The following is a 16,534-nucleotide window of genomic DNA, read 5'->3' as shown; positions in this document are numbered from 1 at the left end:
TGCCTTTTAAATGTTGTAATTTTACCAGCCTCCACCACTTCCTCTGGCAGTTCATTCCATACATGCACCACCCTCTGCATGAAAAGGTTGCTCCTTAGGTCCCTTTTAAAACTTTCCCCTCTCACCTTAGACTATACCCTCTAATATGCAACATTTAGTTGTATAGCACAGGAACAGGCCCTTCGACCCACGATGTTATGCCAAACGTGATGGCACATTAAACTAATCCATTCTGTCTGCCCTTGGTCCATATCCCTCCATTTCTTGCATATTCATGTGCTTATCTAAAAGACCTTCAAAGGCTCCTATCATATCTACCTCCATCATCATCCCTGGCAACATGTTCCAGACTCCTACCACTCCCTGTGTAAAACTTGCCTCTCCCATCTCCTTTGAACTTTCCACCTCTTGCATTAAATTCATGCCCCATTATTTTAGACATTTCAACTCTGAGAAAAGTATTCTGACCATCAACCCTATCTATACGTCTCATAATTTTATAGGTTTCTAACCAGTCTCCTTTCAGCATCTACCGCTCCAGTGAAAAGGACCTGAGTTTTTCTAGTCTCTCCTTGTAACTTAGATCCTCTATTCTGGGCAGCATCCTGATAAACCTGTCCTGCACCCTCCTTCCTGTAATGTGGCACCAGAAATTAACACCAGTCTTGTACTCCCCTATCCTGGGAAATGCCTTTGGTTATTCACCCTATCCATGCCCGTCATGATCTCATAAACCTCAATAAAATCCACCACTTAGCCTCTGACTCTCCAGGGAAAACCGTACCAGTATATTCAGCCTCTCCCTTTAGCTCAAATCCTCCAACCCTGGCAACATCCTTTGTAAATGTTTTGAACACTTCACAACATCTTTCCTATAGGAGTGAATCCAGAATTGAATGCAGTATTCCAAAAGTGGCCTGAAACAATGTTCTGTACAGCCGCAAAATAACCTCCCAACTCCTATACTCACTGCGCCAACCAATGAAAGCAAGCGTACCAAACACCACCTTCACTACCTTGTCTACCTGCAATTCCATTTTCAAGAAGCTATGAATCTACACTCCAAGTTCTCTTTGTTCGGCAACACTCCTTAGGACTTTACCATTGAGTGTGTAAGTCCTGCTGTGATTTGCCTTACCAAATTGCAACACCTCACGTTTATCTAAATTAAACTCCATCTGCCATTCCTTGGCCTATTTAACTATCTGATCAAGATCCCATTGTATTCTGATGTAACCTTCTTTGCTGTCCATTACACCACCAATTTTGGTGTCATCGGCAAACTTATTAACTATGCCTCCTATATTCACATCCAGATCTTTTATGTAAATGACAAACAAACAGTCCTTGCAGCACATCACTTGTCACAGGCCTCCTGAGTCCAAAAAGTAACCCTCCACCGCCAACCTTTGTCTCCTACCTTCAAGCCAATTTTGTATCCAAATGGCTAGCTTTCCCTGTATTCCTTGTGATGTAACCTAGATAATTAGTCTACTGTATAACTTTGTCGAACGCCTTGCTGAAGTCCATCAAAACAACACCCACTGTTCTGCCTCCTTCAATCTTCTTTGTCACTTCTTCAAAAAAACTCCCATGAAGTTAGTGATATACGACTTCCCATGCACAAAGCCAGGCTGACTATCTCTAATCAGTCTTTCCCTTTCCAAATACATATAAATGCTGTCCCTCAGAATGCCCTCCAACAACTTACCCACCACCGATGTCAGGCTTATCCTCTGTAATTGCCAGTACGCTCACATGTGCCTGCTTTTTCTCGAAGTTCTGGTGTGCTGTTGGTGTCTTCCACCGTTAAAACTGATGCAAAGTACCTATTCAGTTCCTCCACCATTTCTTTGTTCCTCATCACTGCTTCTCTGGCCTAACTTTCCAGAAGTCAGTGTCCACTCTTGCCTCTCTCTTACCTTTCATGTATCTAAAAAAAAATTTACTTGCCATTCTCTTTTTATTTACTAACTACCTCATCCTCGTATTTCATTATCTCACCCTTATTGCATTTTTATTTATCTTCTGCTTCTTTTTTTTAAAGGCTTCCTAATACTCTGAATTTCCACTAATCATCACCATATTGTATGCTTTCTCATTTGTTTTTATGCTGTCCCTGACTTGCCTTGTCAGCCATGGTTGCCTCTTTTAAGGAGTAGCAGACTTAAAAATAGATGAAAAAAAATTACTTCTCTCAAATGGTCATGAATCTGTGGAATTCACTAAATTAGAAGGTGATGGATTCCAGGACAATGATTGGAGTGGCATGGGGCTCAGTGATTAGCACTACTGCCACAGAGCACCACAGACCAGGGTTCAATTCCAACTTCAGGTGACTGGCTGGGTGGAGTTTGCACATTCTACCCGTGTCTGTGTGGGATTCCTCCAGGTATCCTGATTTACTCCCACATTCCAGAGATGTGAATGTTAGGTGGATTATCCATGGGAAATGCAGGGTTACAGGGATAGGGTGGGTGGGTTGTTAAGTGGGGTGGGTGTCTGGATGGGTTGCTGTTTGGAGGGTTAGTGTGGACTTGATGGACCCGACAGCCTGCTTCCACACTATAGGAATTTTATGATTCTATGAATAAGGTCGAGGAGATGAACAGATTTGTAGTTATTAATGGAGTTAAACATTATGGAGAGCAGGCAGGAACATAAAGTCAGAGAGATGTACAGCATGGAAACAGAACCTACAGTCCAACTCGTCCATGCTGACCAGGTATCCTAAATTAATCTAGACCCATTTGTCAGCATTTGGCCCATACACCTCTAAACCCTTTCTATTCATGTAATCACTCAAATGCATTTTAAATGTTGTAATTGTACCAGCATCCATCATGTCCTCTGGCAGCTCTTTCCATACACGCACCACCCTCTGCATGAAAAAGTTGCCCCTTAGGTCTCTTTTAAATCTTTCCCCTCTCATCTTAAATCACCTTAATTCCCCTACTTCAGGGAAAAGACCTTCCTATTTACCCTAACCATGCCCATCATGATTTTATAAACCTCTATAAGGTCATCCTTAGCCTCTCAGTGAGACACTCTTTGGAGGGTCGGTGTGGACTTGTTAGGCCAAATGGCCTGTTTCAAAACTCCAACTTTCCAGGGATAATAGCCCAGCCTATTCAGCCTCTCCCTGTAGCTCAAAGCCTCTAAAGATGGCCTAACCAATGTCCTGTACAGCCACAACATGATCTTACAACTTCGATACTTAATGCACTGACCAATAAAGGAAAGTATACTAAACGCTGCCTTCACTATCCTATCTACCTGCGACTCCACTTTCAAGGAACTATTAACCTGCACTCCAAGGTCTCTTTGTTCAGCAACACTCGCCAGGATGTTACCATTAAGTGTACAAGTCCTACTCTGATTTGCCTTACCAAAATGCAGCAGCTCACATTTATCTAAATTAAACTCCATCTGCCACTCTTTGGCCCATCTAATCAAGATCCCATTCTACTCTGACGTAACTTTCTTTAATGTCCACTATACCTCCCCAATTTTGGTGTCATACTTCCTATGTTCACATTCAAATCATTTTTATAAATGATGAAAAGCAGTGGACCCATTGGGAATTGATGCCCAGATGAGATCATGCATGATTGTATTAAATGGGGATAAATTGCCTAACCTATCTCCCTAAATTTTTTAAATAGTTTATTTACATGGAGGATAATCTGCAGATGGAGCAAGATGAGGTCAGGATGCTGGACTTGTTTAATGATACTACAATAAGGAGATACTGTGGCCTGTGTTCTGAAAACAGGAAATCTATTGGAAAATGGGATCTCCTTCCACATCTGATCATCTGAATTCTTTTTGATCTAAAATGAATAGGAATAAATATATAATATTCAGTAATACATATCTTTCAGTTCTTCAATGTGGTCACACTGTATCTTGATGCTAAATATAAAATGATTAAAAATTAATTTGAACGTTTAACTTTTGATCTGGGGATCATGCACTCAGATAACTGTGTATCCAGCACTCAGCACATCTCACATTATACAATCCAATTTGCTCACTGTCCCTTTGATATATTATAGCTTTGTTTTACACCATTTCTTTCACTTTTTTTTTAAAAAAGCTTTTTTTGAAGCTATACTTAGAAGTCTTTGCACCTGTTCTTGTTTATAATAGATATGTATATTTACAATACTCAGTATCTATTGGCCACTGACCTTATTTGTCTGTACTTAGTGCAAAGAACAGATCAGAAATAGACACTTGAAGGATGTGCGAATTCTTTTTGAATGAAAAACATTGATTCACCAACCTTCTAGGGTTGTCTTGGATTCTTTAAGAATGAAAATTTAATGTCTTGTGTACTACTGTGAGCCATCATAGACCACTGAAAAAGAATTGTGTTTTAATTGTTTGACATTAATTGTAGAGACAGGAAACATTGTTTGTTGAATGGATGGCATGGTTAGAGTTGGAAGATTCTGTAATGAATTCTCCAGCAATATATTCAATTGGAGATGGTAAACTAATGTGTAAATATATCTTCAAAAATAGCTTTTTTAAAAAAAAGTGAAAGAAATGGTGTAAAACAAAGCGATAATATATCAAAGGGACAGTGAGCAAATTGGGTTGTATAATGTGAGATGTGCTGAGTGCTGGATACACAGTTATCTGAGTGCATGATCCCCAGATCAAAAGTTAAACGTTCAAATTAATTTTTAATCATTTTATATTTAGCATCAAGATACAGTGTGACCACATTGAAGAACTGAAAGATATGTATTACTGAATATTATATATTTATTCCTATTCATTTTAGATCAAAAAGAATTCAGATGATCAGATGTGGAAGGAGATCCCATTTTCCAATAGATTTCCTGTTTTCAGAACACAGGCCACAGTATCTCCTTATTGTAGTATCATTAAACAAGTCCAGCATCCTGACCTCATCTTGCTCCATCTGCAGATTATCCTCCATGTAAATAAACTATTTAAAAAATTTAGGGAGATAGGTTAGGCAATTTATCCCCATTTAATACAATCATGCCTGATCTCATCTTTGCATACCTTGTAGGAGTTTCTTCCCAGGCCCTGCTATAGCCAGTGTTTTCTATAATGAACCCGATACTGGATATTAGTCTCATAGATCATCTCTACACTGCCTTCAGCCTTTCAATGTTCTACCTGTTTCTCAGATCACAACTAAACTTGGACCAGTCACCCAAGATGTGGTCTGATGACAGCATTGTACAAGTTTGGTCACAAACTCCCAGTGTAATCAATTGCTTCAGAAAGGAAGACCCAATAGGAAATGTCAAAACCATAATATTTCTAACCAGAAATTTAGAAAGCTAGTAATGAGAAGTGACTTATCCTCCTCAAATTGTGTACATCTCCCTTTTTAACAATCACTCTTTCTAATATTCATAAATATATAATTCTAAACTTTAATTTAATTTAAAAATAGTTGTGCTCCCATGCTCAAGTTTTGTGTTGACTATATTTCTAAAGTACATTTTTTATTAAATGGCTGGAGATTCAATATCAATTTTGTGCTACCTTACAAGTAATGTTCCTTCTTTGCTGCACAGGAACTCAATAATTCCAACAAGCCTTGCACGATCTAGCCACTTTATAACCAGGCAAAAACAAAATTCAAGGGGTTATGTATTTATGACAAAACAACTGTACAGAACTGGAAAAATAAAAAGAGGGTGTGTTGCTCCCAAGACAAATTTCCATCTCACACACTGTTTATAAATAGAAAATTCACCTCATAGCAACCAGGCAGAGAAGACTTGCCAGTCCTTCACTTATAAGACACTGATTAGAGTGGATTTTCAATATCTTTACCAGTTCCTGATTGTCAGCCTAATATCCAACTGAAAATCTTCCGAACCATTCAAAGAAAACCTAGAATGGAATGCAGCTCCCGAACCAATTGAATGGCAGCCATGTGGAGTTAGTCAGGACACTTACAGCAGTCAACAGGCTCAACATTAATTACTCTTCGTAATAGTATTTGGGAATGATATTACCTTTCACATAAAGCAAATCTACTCCCTATATCCAGTGTACATAACTCACACTGTTAATCCATAACTCCTGTGCTGACTGACCTCTGTTGGTGAACTGCCTTCTTTGAACCACTTCAGTTTCCATTCTGCTGTTAGGAGGAGAATTTCAGGATTTTGACCTAGTTACAATGAAGAAATGGCAACAGTTCCAAGTCAGAACTATTTGTGTCTTGGGAGGAACTTTGGGGGTGATGCTGTTTCTATGCACCCACTGCACTTATCTTTCTAGATGGTGAAGGTGTTGCCGAAGAAGCCTTGATAAAGTCAGTGTGCACCATGTCGATTAAATAGATCCACCAGTGATACAGGAAATTAATGTTATACAATGTGGATGTGGGGGAAAATGACAGAATCGAGCATGGCTTCAATAGTTCCTGTAACTGAATAGGAGAAAGTGAGGTCTGCAGATGCTGGAGTTCAGAGCTGAAAATGTGTTGCTGGAAAAGCGCAGCAGGTCAGGCAGCATCCAGGGAATAGGAGAATCGACGTTTCGGCCATAAGCCCTTCTTCAGGGCTTCTTTCCTGAAGAAGGGCTTATGCCCGAAACGTCGATTCTCCTGTTCCCTGGATGCTGCCTGACCTGCTGCGCTTTCCAGCAACACATTTTCAGCCCTGTAACTGAATAGTCTTAGTAGGTCCATGGTCATTGAAGAGTGGCCACTTGAACAGCAAACTTGTGATGACAATGTTTCCTGTGAAAACACATCCCTCTCGGTTTTTGACAAAAATAGAAATTGTTGGAGAAGCTCAGCGGGTCTGGCAGCATCTGTGGACAGAAATCAGAGTTATCATTTCTGGTCGAGTATTCCTTCCTCAAAACTGATGGTAGCTGATAATATGTTCAACATTATTATCTGGCTGACACCAATTGTTACAGTTAACCTGAGAATGTAACTTTTAAAACAACGTTTTGTGATTTACATATAAAAGAAGTGAAACTATCATGGTATTCTAACAGATAAAAGACTCAACAAAAAATCAAGGTACCTTTTCAATGTATAATTTCAGTTACATCACACTGTAAACTTTTGCTATAAATTCTGTGTCTTACAATTGTGTCCTCCACAACCACCTGATGAAGGAGCGGTGCTCCGAAAGCTAGTGCTTCCATTTAAACCTGTTGGACTATAACCTGGTGTTGTGTGCTTTTTAACTTTGTACACCCCAGTCCAACACTGGCATCTCCAAATCATGGCTAACAATGGGTTTTGTGTAATAACAGACTATGTGATAGTAAGGCCTGCTGTGTGGAGGTTGGAGCAGGGACATGGGAGAGCTCAAGCCCCAAAGTTGCTGAACTCAATATTGAGTCTGGAAGGCTGCACGATGCCCAGCGGAAAATGAGGTGCTGTTATTCCAGCTCACGCTGAGCTTCGCTGAAGCACTGTAGCCAGCCTGAGACAGCCTCTCTGTTTTTGACTTGCTGCAGGAAAAAGGGGTATAGGCAAGGAAATTCAAGCAAACTGGAAAAGAGAACAAAAAATCTTCACAGTTATAACTGCAAATAAATTTGTATGTGTTGATTTGATCTATTTTTAGAGCTGTATGGCAGGAACTAATGTACTATAGTGTATTTTCAGAGACCTTGATCCCCTGATCATATTTCCTGGCAGAAAGATTCAAAATGAATCTCTACTCGTGCTTCACTGACATTGGGTGCAGCCATACACATATATCTGTAAGAATTCTGTAAGTGCTTAACCCTTGCAAAAATAGGAGGTAGGGTCTAAAACTTAGTTTGTTATATTGTGACAAATTGATGGATATTTTTGTTCTTTACTGCGTGGTGCCTAATAAGAATCGTGAAACTATTAAAATGTGTTCAATTATCAAACGTGTTTGGTTTTTATCCCTGCCTGTGAAAGAAAGTTCTTATACAGCACAAAACTTCAAAACTCCTCAAAGCTTCGTGATGTTGCAAAGTCCTTTACAGCAAAGGAGTCAGAAGTCAAACAACACCAGGTTATAGTCCTGGTGACTTCATCTGACAAAGGGACAACACTCTTAAAAACTTGTGATTTTAAATAAACCTGTTGGACTATAATCTGATGTCGTTTAACTTCTGACCTTGTCCACCCCAAACCAACACCTGCACCTTCACATTACACCAAATGAAGCATGTAAAATGCATATGTCATAATTTACAAAACGTGGCAGGACGTAACCACAACCTGTGAAGAGATTACGACCTGATCATGTTTTTCTGACGGTTGAGAGATGACTAATCGAACACAATAGTAATGACATTTGCATAGGGGTTTGGATCCTTTATATATTACAAAAAAAACATTCAAAAACACTTAGAATAGTGAATGCACACCATTAATGACGCATTTGAATGTCAATCTTTTGTGTTCAGACTACTGGAGCAGGGCTTGAACCGGCAACTTCTGACTTACTAGAAAGTTTCACTGTAAATTGGAGCTTCTATCTTTAACTTTCAGGCTCTCAGGCTCAAACCCAGCAACTTCCTAATTGGGGAGATAGTCTCTATTCACTCACGTGTACTCCCACTCAAAACCAGACGTCATTACGCTTGACAAAAAAATATTTAGCGTAAGGAGCCCATTCCTAAACAGTTCAACTACAACTCCCAGAAGGCATCGTGCATAGCACGTCTGCGCAGTACAGACGATTGGTCGGCCCCGCCCCCGCCCCCGCCCCCCCAAGTGCACCATTCGGGGCGGGGGCCAACGGCAAAGAGGTGGAGGCGACGGATTGGCCGTTAACCGGCAGGTGGACCTGTTAGAAGCAACGCTTTCGTGACAATCAATGCGGAACGTGACTGTGCTGGCGGCGGCCTGCTTTTGTGTCCTCGCCATCATTATCCCTTTCGGATTGCAGCCTGGCCGCGATCCCGGTAGCCTGTTCCCGTTTCGAGGTACTGTAATGGTAAATTTAACCGCCACGCTCGCTCGCGGCTCTGAGGCTTTTGACGTCACGGTAGAAAGTACTGCGCGTGCGTGTTACCGTCGTGACGTCAGGCCAGGTGACGCCACAGCGGACGCTGTGCCCCATTTGGTACTGCGCCTGCGCATCTGCCTGACAACTTTTGACAAAGTAGAACAGCCATCTGTAACTTTCAAAGCATGTGTTTATTAGCATTACATTGTTACAGACCCTTTGGTCCAAACAGTCCATACTGACCGTAGGGCAGCATGGTGGCTCAGTGGTTAGCACTGCTGTCTCACTGTGCCAGGGACCTGGGTTTGATTCCAGTTGGGGGTGACTGTGTGGGGTTTGCGCTTTTCCCCTGTCTGCGTGGGTTTCCTCTGGGTGCTCTGGCTTCCTCCCACAGTCCAATGATATGTAGGTCAGGTAAAAACTCAGCAGATTTGGCAGCGTCTGTGGAGAGAGAAACAGAGTTAATATTTCAAGTGCAATAATTTTTCTTTTTCAGTTCTGAAGCAGTCATACTAGGACTTGAAACATTGACCGTATTTCTCACTCAACAGCTGTTGCCCAGACCTGATGAGTTTCTCCAGCATTCTCTGTTTGCTTCACATTTGCAGCATCAGCAGTATTTTACTTTTGTAAAAGTGAGGAAGTCTAGCTAGACTGTATCTGGAATACTGGAGGCAGTTTTAGTTCTTTTATCTAAGGAAAGATGCACTGGCATTGGAAGTGGTCCGGAGAATGTTCACTATGTTGATTCTGGGCATGGAGGGATTATCTAATAAGGGACATTTAGGTTGGACTTGTGATCATTGAAGTTTAGAATAGTGAGTGGTGACCTTATTGAAATATGAAATGTACATGTAGGCATATACGCCTAGAGGATATTTCTTTCCCCTTGTGAGAAAGTCTCAATGGAAGGGGTCGGCCATTTAAGGCAGAGATGAGAAGGAATTTCTTCTTTGAGGGTAGTGAATCTGTGACATTCTTTACAGCAGAGGCATGTTGAGGCTGGGTCAATAAGTATGTTCAAGGCCAGGGTAGAAGAACTTTTAATCAGTAAGGGAATTGAGGATGTGAGAGTAAGGCAGAAAAAGGGAATTGAGGATTATTAAGTAAGGCATGATCTTGTTGACCAGCAGAATGGACTGAATCAGCCAAAGGCCTATTTCTGCTTCTACATCTTATCGAGAGTAATATAGCACAAAAATGGACCCTTCAGTCCAACTATGCTGACCATTGTCCCAAACTAAACTAGTCCCACCTGCCTGTGCTTGGCCCAAATCCCTCCAAACATTTCTTACTCATGTCTTTATCCAAATGTCTTTAAATGCTATAACAGTACCTGTATCTACCACTTCCTCATTCCACACATGAAGCAAAGAGTCATAGAGATGTACAGCATAGAAACAGATCCTTCGCTCCAACCTGTCCATGTCGACCAGATATCCCAACCCAATCTAGTCCCATTTGCCAGCACCCAGCCCATATCCCTCCAAACCCTTCCTATTCATATACTCCCTGACCCCAGGGAAAAGACTTTGTCTATTTACCCTATCCATGCCCCTCATAATTTTATAAGCTTCTATAAAGTCACCCTTCAGCCTCCGACGCTCCAGGGAAAACAGCCCCAGCCTGTTCAGCCTCTCTTTATAGCTCAAATCCTGCAACCCTGGCAACATCCTTGTAAATCTTTTCTGAACCCTTTCAAGCTTCACAACATCTTTCCGATAGGAAGGAGACCAGAATTGCACGCAATATTCCAACAGTGGCCTAACCAATAACCTGTACAGCCGCAACATGACCTCCCAACTCCTGTACTCAATACTCTGACCAATAAAGGAAAGCATACTAAATGCCGCCTTCACTATCATATCTACCTGCGACTCCACTTTCAATGAGCTATGAACCTGCACTCTTTGCTCTTTGTTCAGCAACACTCCCTAGGACCTTACCATTAAGTGTGTACGTCCTGCTAAGATTTGCTTTCCCAAAATGCAGCACCTCGCATTTATCTGAATTAAACTCCATCTGCCAATTCTCAGCCCATTGGCCCATCTGATCAAGATTGTTTTGTAATCTGAGGTAACCCTCTTCGCTGTCCACCACACCTCCAATCTTGGTGTCATCTGCAAACTAACTAACCGTATCTCTTATGCTCATATCCAAATCATTTATATAAATGACAAAAAGTAGAGGACCCAGTACTGATCCTTGTGGCACTCCACTGGTCACAGGCCTCCAGTCTGAAAAACAACCCTCCAATGCCATCGTCTGTCTTCTACCTTTGAGTCAGTTCTGTATCCACATGACTAGTTCTCCCTGTATTCCGTGAGATCTAACCTTGCTAATCAGTCTCCCATGGGGATCCTTGTCGGACGCCTTACTGAAGTCCATATAGATCACATCTATCGATCTGCCCTCATCAATCCTCTTTGTTACTTCTTCAAAAAACTCAATCAAGTTTGTGAGACATGATTTCCCATGCACAAAGCCATGTTGACTATCCCTAATCAGTCCTTGCCTTTCCAAATACATGTACATCCTGTCCCTCAGGATTCCCTCTAACAACTTGCCCACCACCGACGTCAGGCTCACTGGTCTATAGTTCCCTGGCTTGTCCTTACCACCCTTTTTAAACAGTGGCACAACGTTGGCCAACCTCCAGTCTTCTGGCACCTCACCTGTCACTATCGATGATAGATATATCTCAGCAAGATGCCCAGCAATCACTTCTCTAGTTTCCCACAGAGTTCTTGGGTACACCTGATCAGGTCCAGGGGATTTATCCACATTTATGCATTTAAAGACATCCAGCTCTTCCTTCTCTGTAATCTGGACATTTTGTAAGATGTCACCATCTATTTCCCTACAGTCTATATCTTCCATATCCTTTTCCACATAAATACTGATGCAAAATACTCATTTAGTATTTCCCCCATTTTCTGCGTCTCCACACAAAGGCCGCCTTGCTGATCTTTGAGGGGCCCTATTCTCTCCCTAGTTACCCTTTTGTCCTTAATGTATTTGTAAAAGCCCTTTGGATTCTCCTTATTTCTATTTGCCAAAGCTATCTCATGTCCCCTTTTTGCCCTCTTGATTTTCCTCTTAAGTATACTCCTACTGCCTTTATACTCTTCTAAAGATTCACTTGATCTATCCTGTCTATACCTGACATATGCTTCCTTCTTTTTCTTAACCAAACCCTTAATTTCTTTAGTCATCCAGCATTCCCTAAACCTACCAGCCTTTCCTTTCACCCTAACAGGAATATACTTTCTCTGGATTTTCATTATCTCAATAAAATGACGAAAGTTTGCAGAGGAAGAGAAACTCATTGACAGGTCTGCGTATGCTTGATTAATTAAGTAACGTGTACATAAAGATGGGAAACCTTGATGAAGCCAGGCTGAATGGTCAAATGCTTTGACTAGTATATCATAACGAGACTAGTCTAAAATATGTGGTCATGGGGTCACCTCACTCAGCTAACATGTCCAGTATCAAAATTGCTATTTCTTTTAAAATCATCTTAGATTCCCAAAATGCAACTTAAATTCATAACATTCCCGAATCTCGAGCTCCAGGGAACAACACACACATTCAATCCAGGACGAGCCAGTGTTTACTCAAATCAGACTAAAAAGAGTTAATCTTTCCACCAGCTTCCATCCTGTCTGTCTCTCTGTCTGTCTGTCTGTCTGTCTGTCTCTCTCTGTGTCCCTTGAACCCTTCAATCAGTGAATGTAATATACAGAAGAATGTTTTCTCTCTCTCACTCGCACATGAACATGTTCCAACTTTCAGCCTTTGTGTTCCCCAGACTGTAAGGGTAATGAGACATTTACTTCCCGGAACAGTCAAGATGGGGGAGCTGAGTTTTATTAATTCAAACCTGCTCAGTGTGGTATACGTGAAAATGTATCAGGATTGTTCTATTACGTGCATATTCCACTCAGCTGATTAAATTACAAGTTCTTTTCCTATTGCCTATAAGTTTTGTTAAGTGTCTTCGACATAACCAGAATTTTTAGTTATCCGACATCCTGCTGTAAAATCCACATGTGAATAAGTACTATTACCTTATTACACTGATCCATTGACACTAAGAACCGATATCCTTAATTCTTCTAAACAAATGCCGCCACCATCACCACCACCACCACCACCACCACCACCACTACTGTGTTCATGCACTTTCCCGCATCTTCTGCAATAGATGTGTCACATCTAAAACTACAAGCTTTCTCAATATACATCACAGTGCATCCTAAAAATACTTAGCCCAAATCCACTATAGTCTCTCATTCATCACTTAATCTTTGTTTGTCAAGCATGTTGAACTTTATAGAATTCTTAAGGTCGTCTGGAATTCAAGAGATAATCTGTTCAGTGGAGCAGAATAAAATCTTTCAATGCCTGCCACAAGTCCAAAGGTTGATAGGTTAGTAACATAACGCTCAGGTCTTTCACACGGTCAGGAGATATTAACATATTACAACATATTTTTATCATATTGAAGTACAGTTAACATACAAGACCAGTTTATGGTGGTGTTTATACTCCACATAAGACTCCTCCCATCCCCCTATCTGGATCCATCAGCACATTCTTTTATTCCTTGTCTGCTTGTCTAGCTTCCATCCATCCATACAACCTGTCTAAACTATTCCAGTGGTAGGAAGTTCCACAACAGACCTCTCTGGATAAGGCTGTCTCTTGAACTCCCCAACAAGTGTGCCTCCCTTTTACATAAGGGACATATTTTACCTTTCTTGTGCTCATCCTTGAATGTATTCTAAATAATTGAAGCTTGGACATTCTATTAAAATGTCACCCTTTTTGTCCCTTCTTGCAAACAAAGACCTTTACTGGCTCTGTGAAAAGTCTTTGCCAGGTGCTTTCTCATCCCCCAAGTACTCTCCAGGGAGTTGCCCAGGTAATGGAACAACAAGGAACAATAGCTTTCTTAAAAATAACAGTTTCCTTAGACTTATTCCTGGCAACACATCATCTTAATATCCTCTTATATTGTTCCCACCTCTCTGTCAGTAACCAGCCAGAACACTGAACCAGAATATTGGGGAAAATTGTCCCTTTCTGTGATTGGTGTAATAAAATATTTTATATCCACCTGAGAGTACAGACAATGCCTTGGTTTGATCATTCATTTGAAAAACAGCCCTTCCAATGCCGCAGCACTCCCTCATTCTGATACTGCGTGTCAGGCTATCAGGATTATGGGACTCCATAATACCACACATATATTTACTTGGACTTTAGTAAAGCTTTTGACAAGATTCCACAAAGTAGATTAATTAGTAAAATTAGATCACATGGGATTCAGGGTGAGCTTGCAAATTGGATAAAAAATTGGCTTAATGGCAGAAGAGTGGTAGTGGAAGATTTGTGCACCTTGTGTCTCTCACTGTGTCCCACACCTGCACACACACAACATGGCTGCTGGGGAAAGAATAAGCACTACCGCAGTTAGGCGGTAGTGTGGGGGTTAAATAAAAAAAAAGAACAGAAGTGTCAAACATCCTGTTCACTCAAAAAAAAGAGTGGTAGTGGAAAAAAAATAGAAATTGCTGGAAAGTTTCTAGAATCCTACTGCACAAAAATAGACTCTTCAGTCCAACCAGTCCATGTTGAACATAATCCCAAACCATACTAGTCCCACTTGCCTGCTCCTGGTTCATATCCCTTCAAACCTTTCCTATTCAAGTGAACTTAACTAAGTGAATAAATGCAGATTGTTATAACATTTACAAAGCATTTGGACAGGTGCATGAAGAGGAGAGGTTTAAAGGGATATGGGCCAAACTCTGACAAATGGGACTAGTTGAGTTTGGGCACGTGCTCAGCATGGATGAATTGGACTGAAGGGTATGTTTCAATGCTCTATGACTCTATAAATCTTTAATTTCATTTTATACACATTCAGATTGTAATGCATCAAACATAGCCAGATGATTTAGAGAAATCTAGAGATGGAATAGTTTAGAATTTTACTTTCTTCATCTTTCTGTCTCTCTTTATATAGTCAATAAGGAATGATGAAGAGTTGAACAACCTCATTGCCTTGCTCAAATTGTGCTCCGTATTAAAGTTCAAGGGATTTTCAGAGGTGGAGTGATTTCTTTAAGAAAAGGCAGGAAGAGTAAGAGAGTATGAAGCCAGTTAGTTTCATGACTCACATCTTTCAAGTGACTAAGGAGTGCTGGAAGTTATCAGTACATAAATCTTTGTAAACTGTTTAAGAGGAAGCTAGATAATTACATAAGAGAGGAAAGAACAGAAGGATGCATTCTTGAGATGAAGAAGTGGAAGAGGAGACTTGTGCAGAATGTGGAGTATAAGCACCAGCCCTTGAATTGGTTGGGTCAAATGATCTGTTTCATTGGACATTAATAGCTCCTAAAAATAAAGAATAGCTTTACTTTCTTAGAACGGCAGCACATTTGCGAAATACCAAACTGGCCCAGAGTCATTGTCTTTGGTTGTTTGCTTTGAATTTTCAATCTTGGCAACACTGCCATGTGGGAAATAAGCAGAAATGGAAACCCAGAGTAAATTTCAGTATGATACCCTTAACCACTTGTTGGTTTCAGAACAACTTTTGCAAACACCTGAGAGACAACTCCATTTAACTAGGGATAGCAGATAAAATAAATCTGTAGAGGAAGGAGAAGGGAAGAAAATACTGTACAAGAGGGCTGGTAAACTCCTTTAGAGTCATAGAGATGTACAGCACAAAAACAGACACTTCTTTCCAACTCGTCCATGCCGACTAGATATCCTAACCTAATCTGGTTCCATTTGCCAGCACTTGGCCCATGTCCCTCTGAACCCTTCCTAGTCATATACCCATCTAGATGCCTTTTAAATGTTATAATTGTACCAGACCCCACCACTTCCTCTAGCAGCTCATTCCATACACGCACCACTCTGTGTGGAAAAATGTTGCCCCTTAGGTCCCTTTTAAATCTTTACTCTCTCACCCAAAACCTTTTGTCCTCTTGTTTTGGACTCCCCCACTCCAGGTAAAAGACCTTGTCTATTTATCCTATCCATGCCGCTCATGATTTTATAAACCTCTATAAGGTCACCCCTCAGCCTCTGACGCTCCAGGGAAAACATCTCCAGCCTAATCAGTGTCTCCCTATAGCTGAAATCCTCCAAACCTGGCAACATCCTTCTAAATCTTTTCTGAACCCTTCCAAGTTTCTCAAAATCATTCCGATAGGAGGGAGACCAGAATTGCAATATTCTAAAAGTGGCCTAACCAACGTCCTGTATCTCCCAATTCATACACTCGGTGCTCTGACCATTAAAGGAAAGCATAATAACCACCTCCTTCACTATCCTATCTACCTGTGACTCCACTTTCAAGGAGCTATGAACCTGCACTCCAAGGTGTCTTTGTTCAGCAACACTCCCTAGGACCTTACCATCAAGTGTATAAGGAGAAAGTGAGGTCTGCAGATGCTGGAGATCAGAGATGGAAATGTGTTGCTGGAAAAGCGCAGCAGGTCAGGCAGCATCTAGGGAACAGGAGAATCGACGGTTCGGGCATTAGCCCT

At 41.0% G+C, this 16,534-nt stretch overlaps 1 protein-coding gene across 7 annotated transcripts in view; it reads left to right on the top strand.

Annotated features, from left to right (window-relative positions):
- The first annotated feature begins 8,312 nt into the window (after positions 1–8,312).
- The window catches only part of b3galnt2 (beta-1,3-N-acetylgalactosaminyltransferase 2), a 27,377-nt gene continuing 19,155 nt past the window's right edge, over positions 8,313–16,534 (top strand). For all 7 annotated transcript variants that reach the window (XR_006309775.1, XM_043679952.1, XM_043679927.1 and 4 more), the window contains exon 1: positions 8,313–8,934. Coding sequence is in view for 6 of the 7 variants with exons in the window: in XM_043679952.1 (XP_043535887.1) it covers positions 8,826–8,934 (109 nt within the window). In the remaining variant the exon portion in view is untranslated. The remainder of the gene's footprint in view (positions 8,935–16,534) is intronic.

This window comes from Chiloscyllium plagiosum, chromosome 3 (assembly GCF_004010195.1).
Source record: "Chiloscyllium plagiosum isolate BGI_BamShark_2017 chromosome 3, ASM401019v2, whole genome shotgun sequence".
In the NCBI taxonomy this organism is placed as follows: domain Eukaryota; kingdom Metazoa; phylum Chordata; class Chondrichthyes; order Orectolobiformes; family Hemiscylliidae; genus Chiloscyllium; species Chiloscyllium plagiosum.
This window is presented reverse-complemented; position numbering and strand designations above follow the sequence as displayed.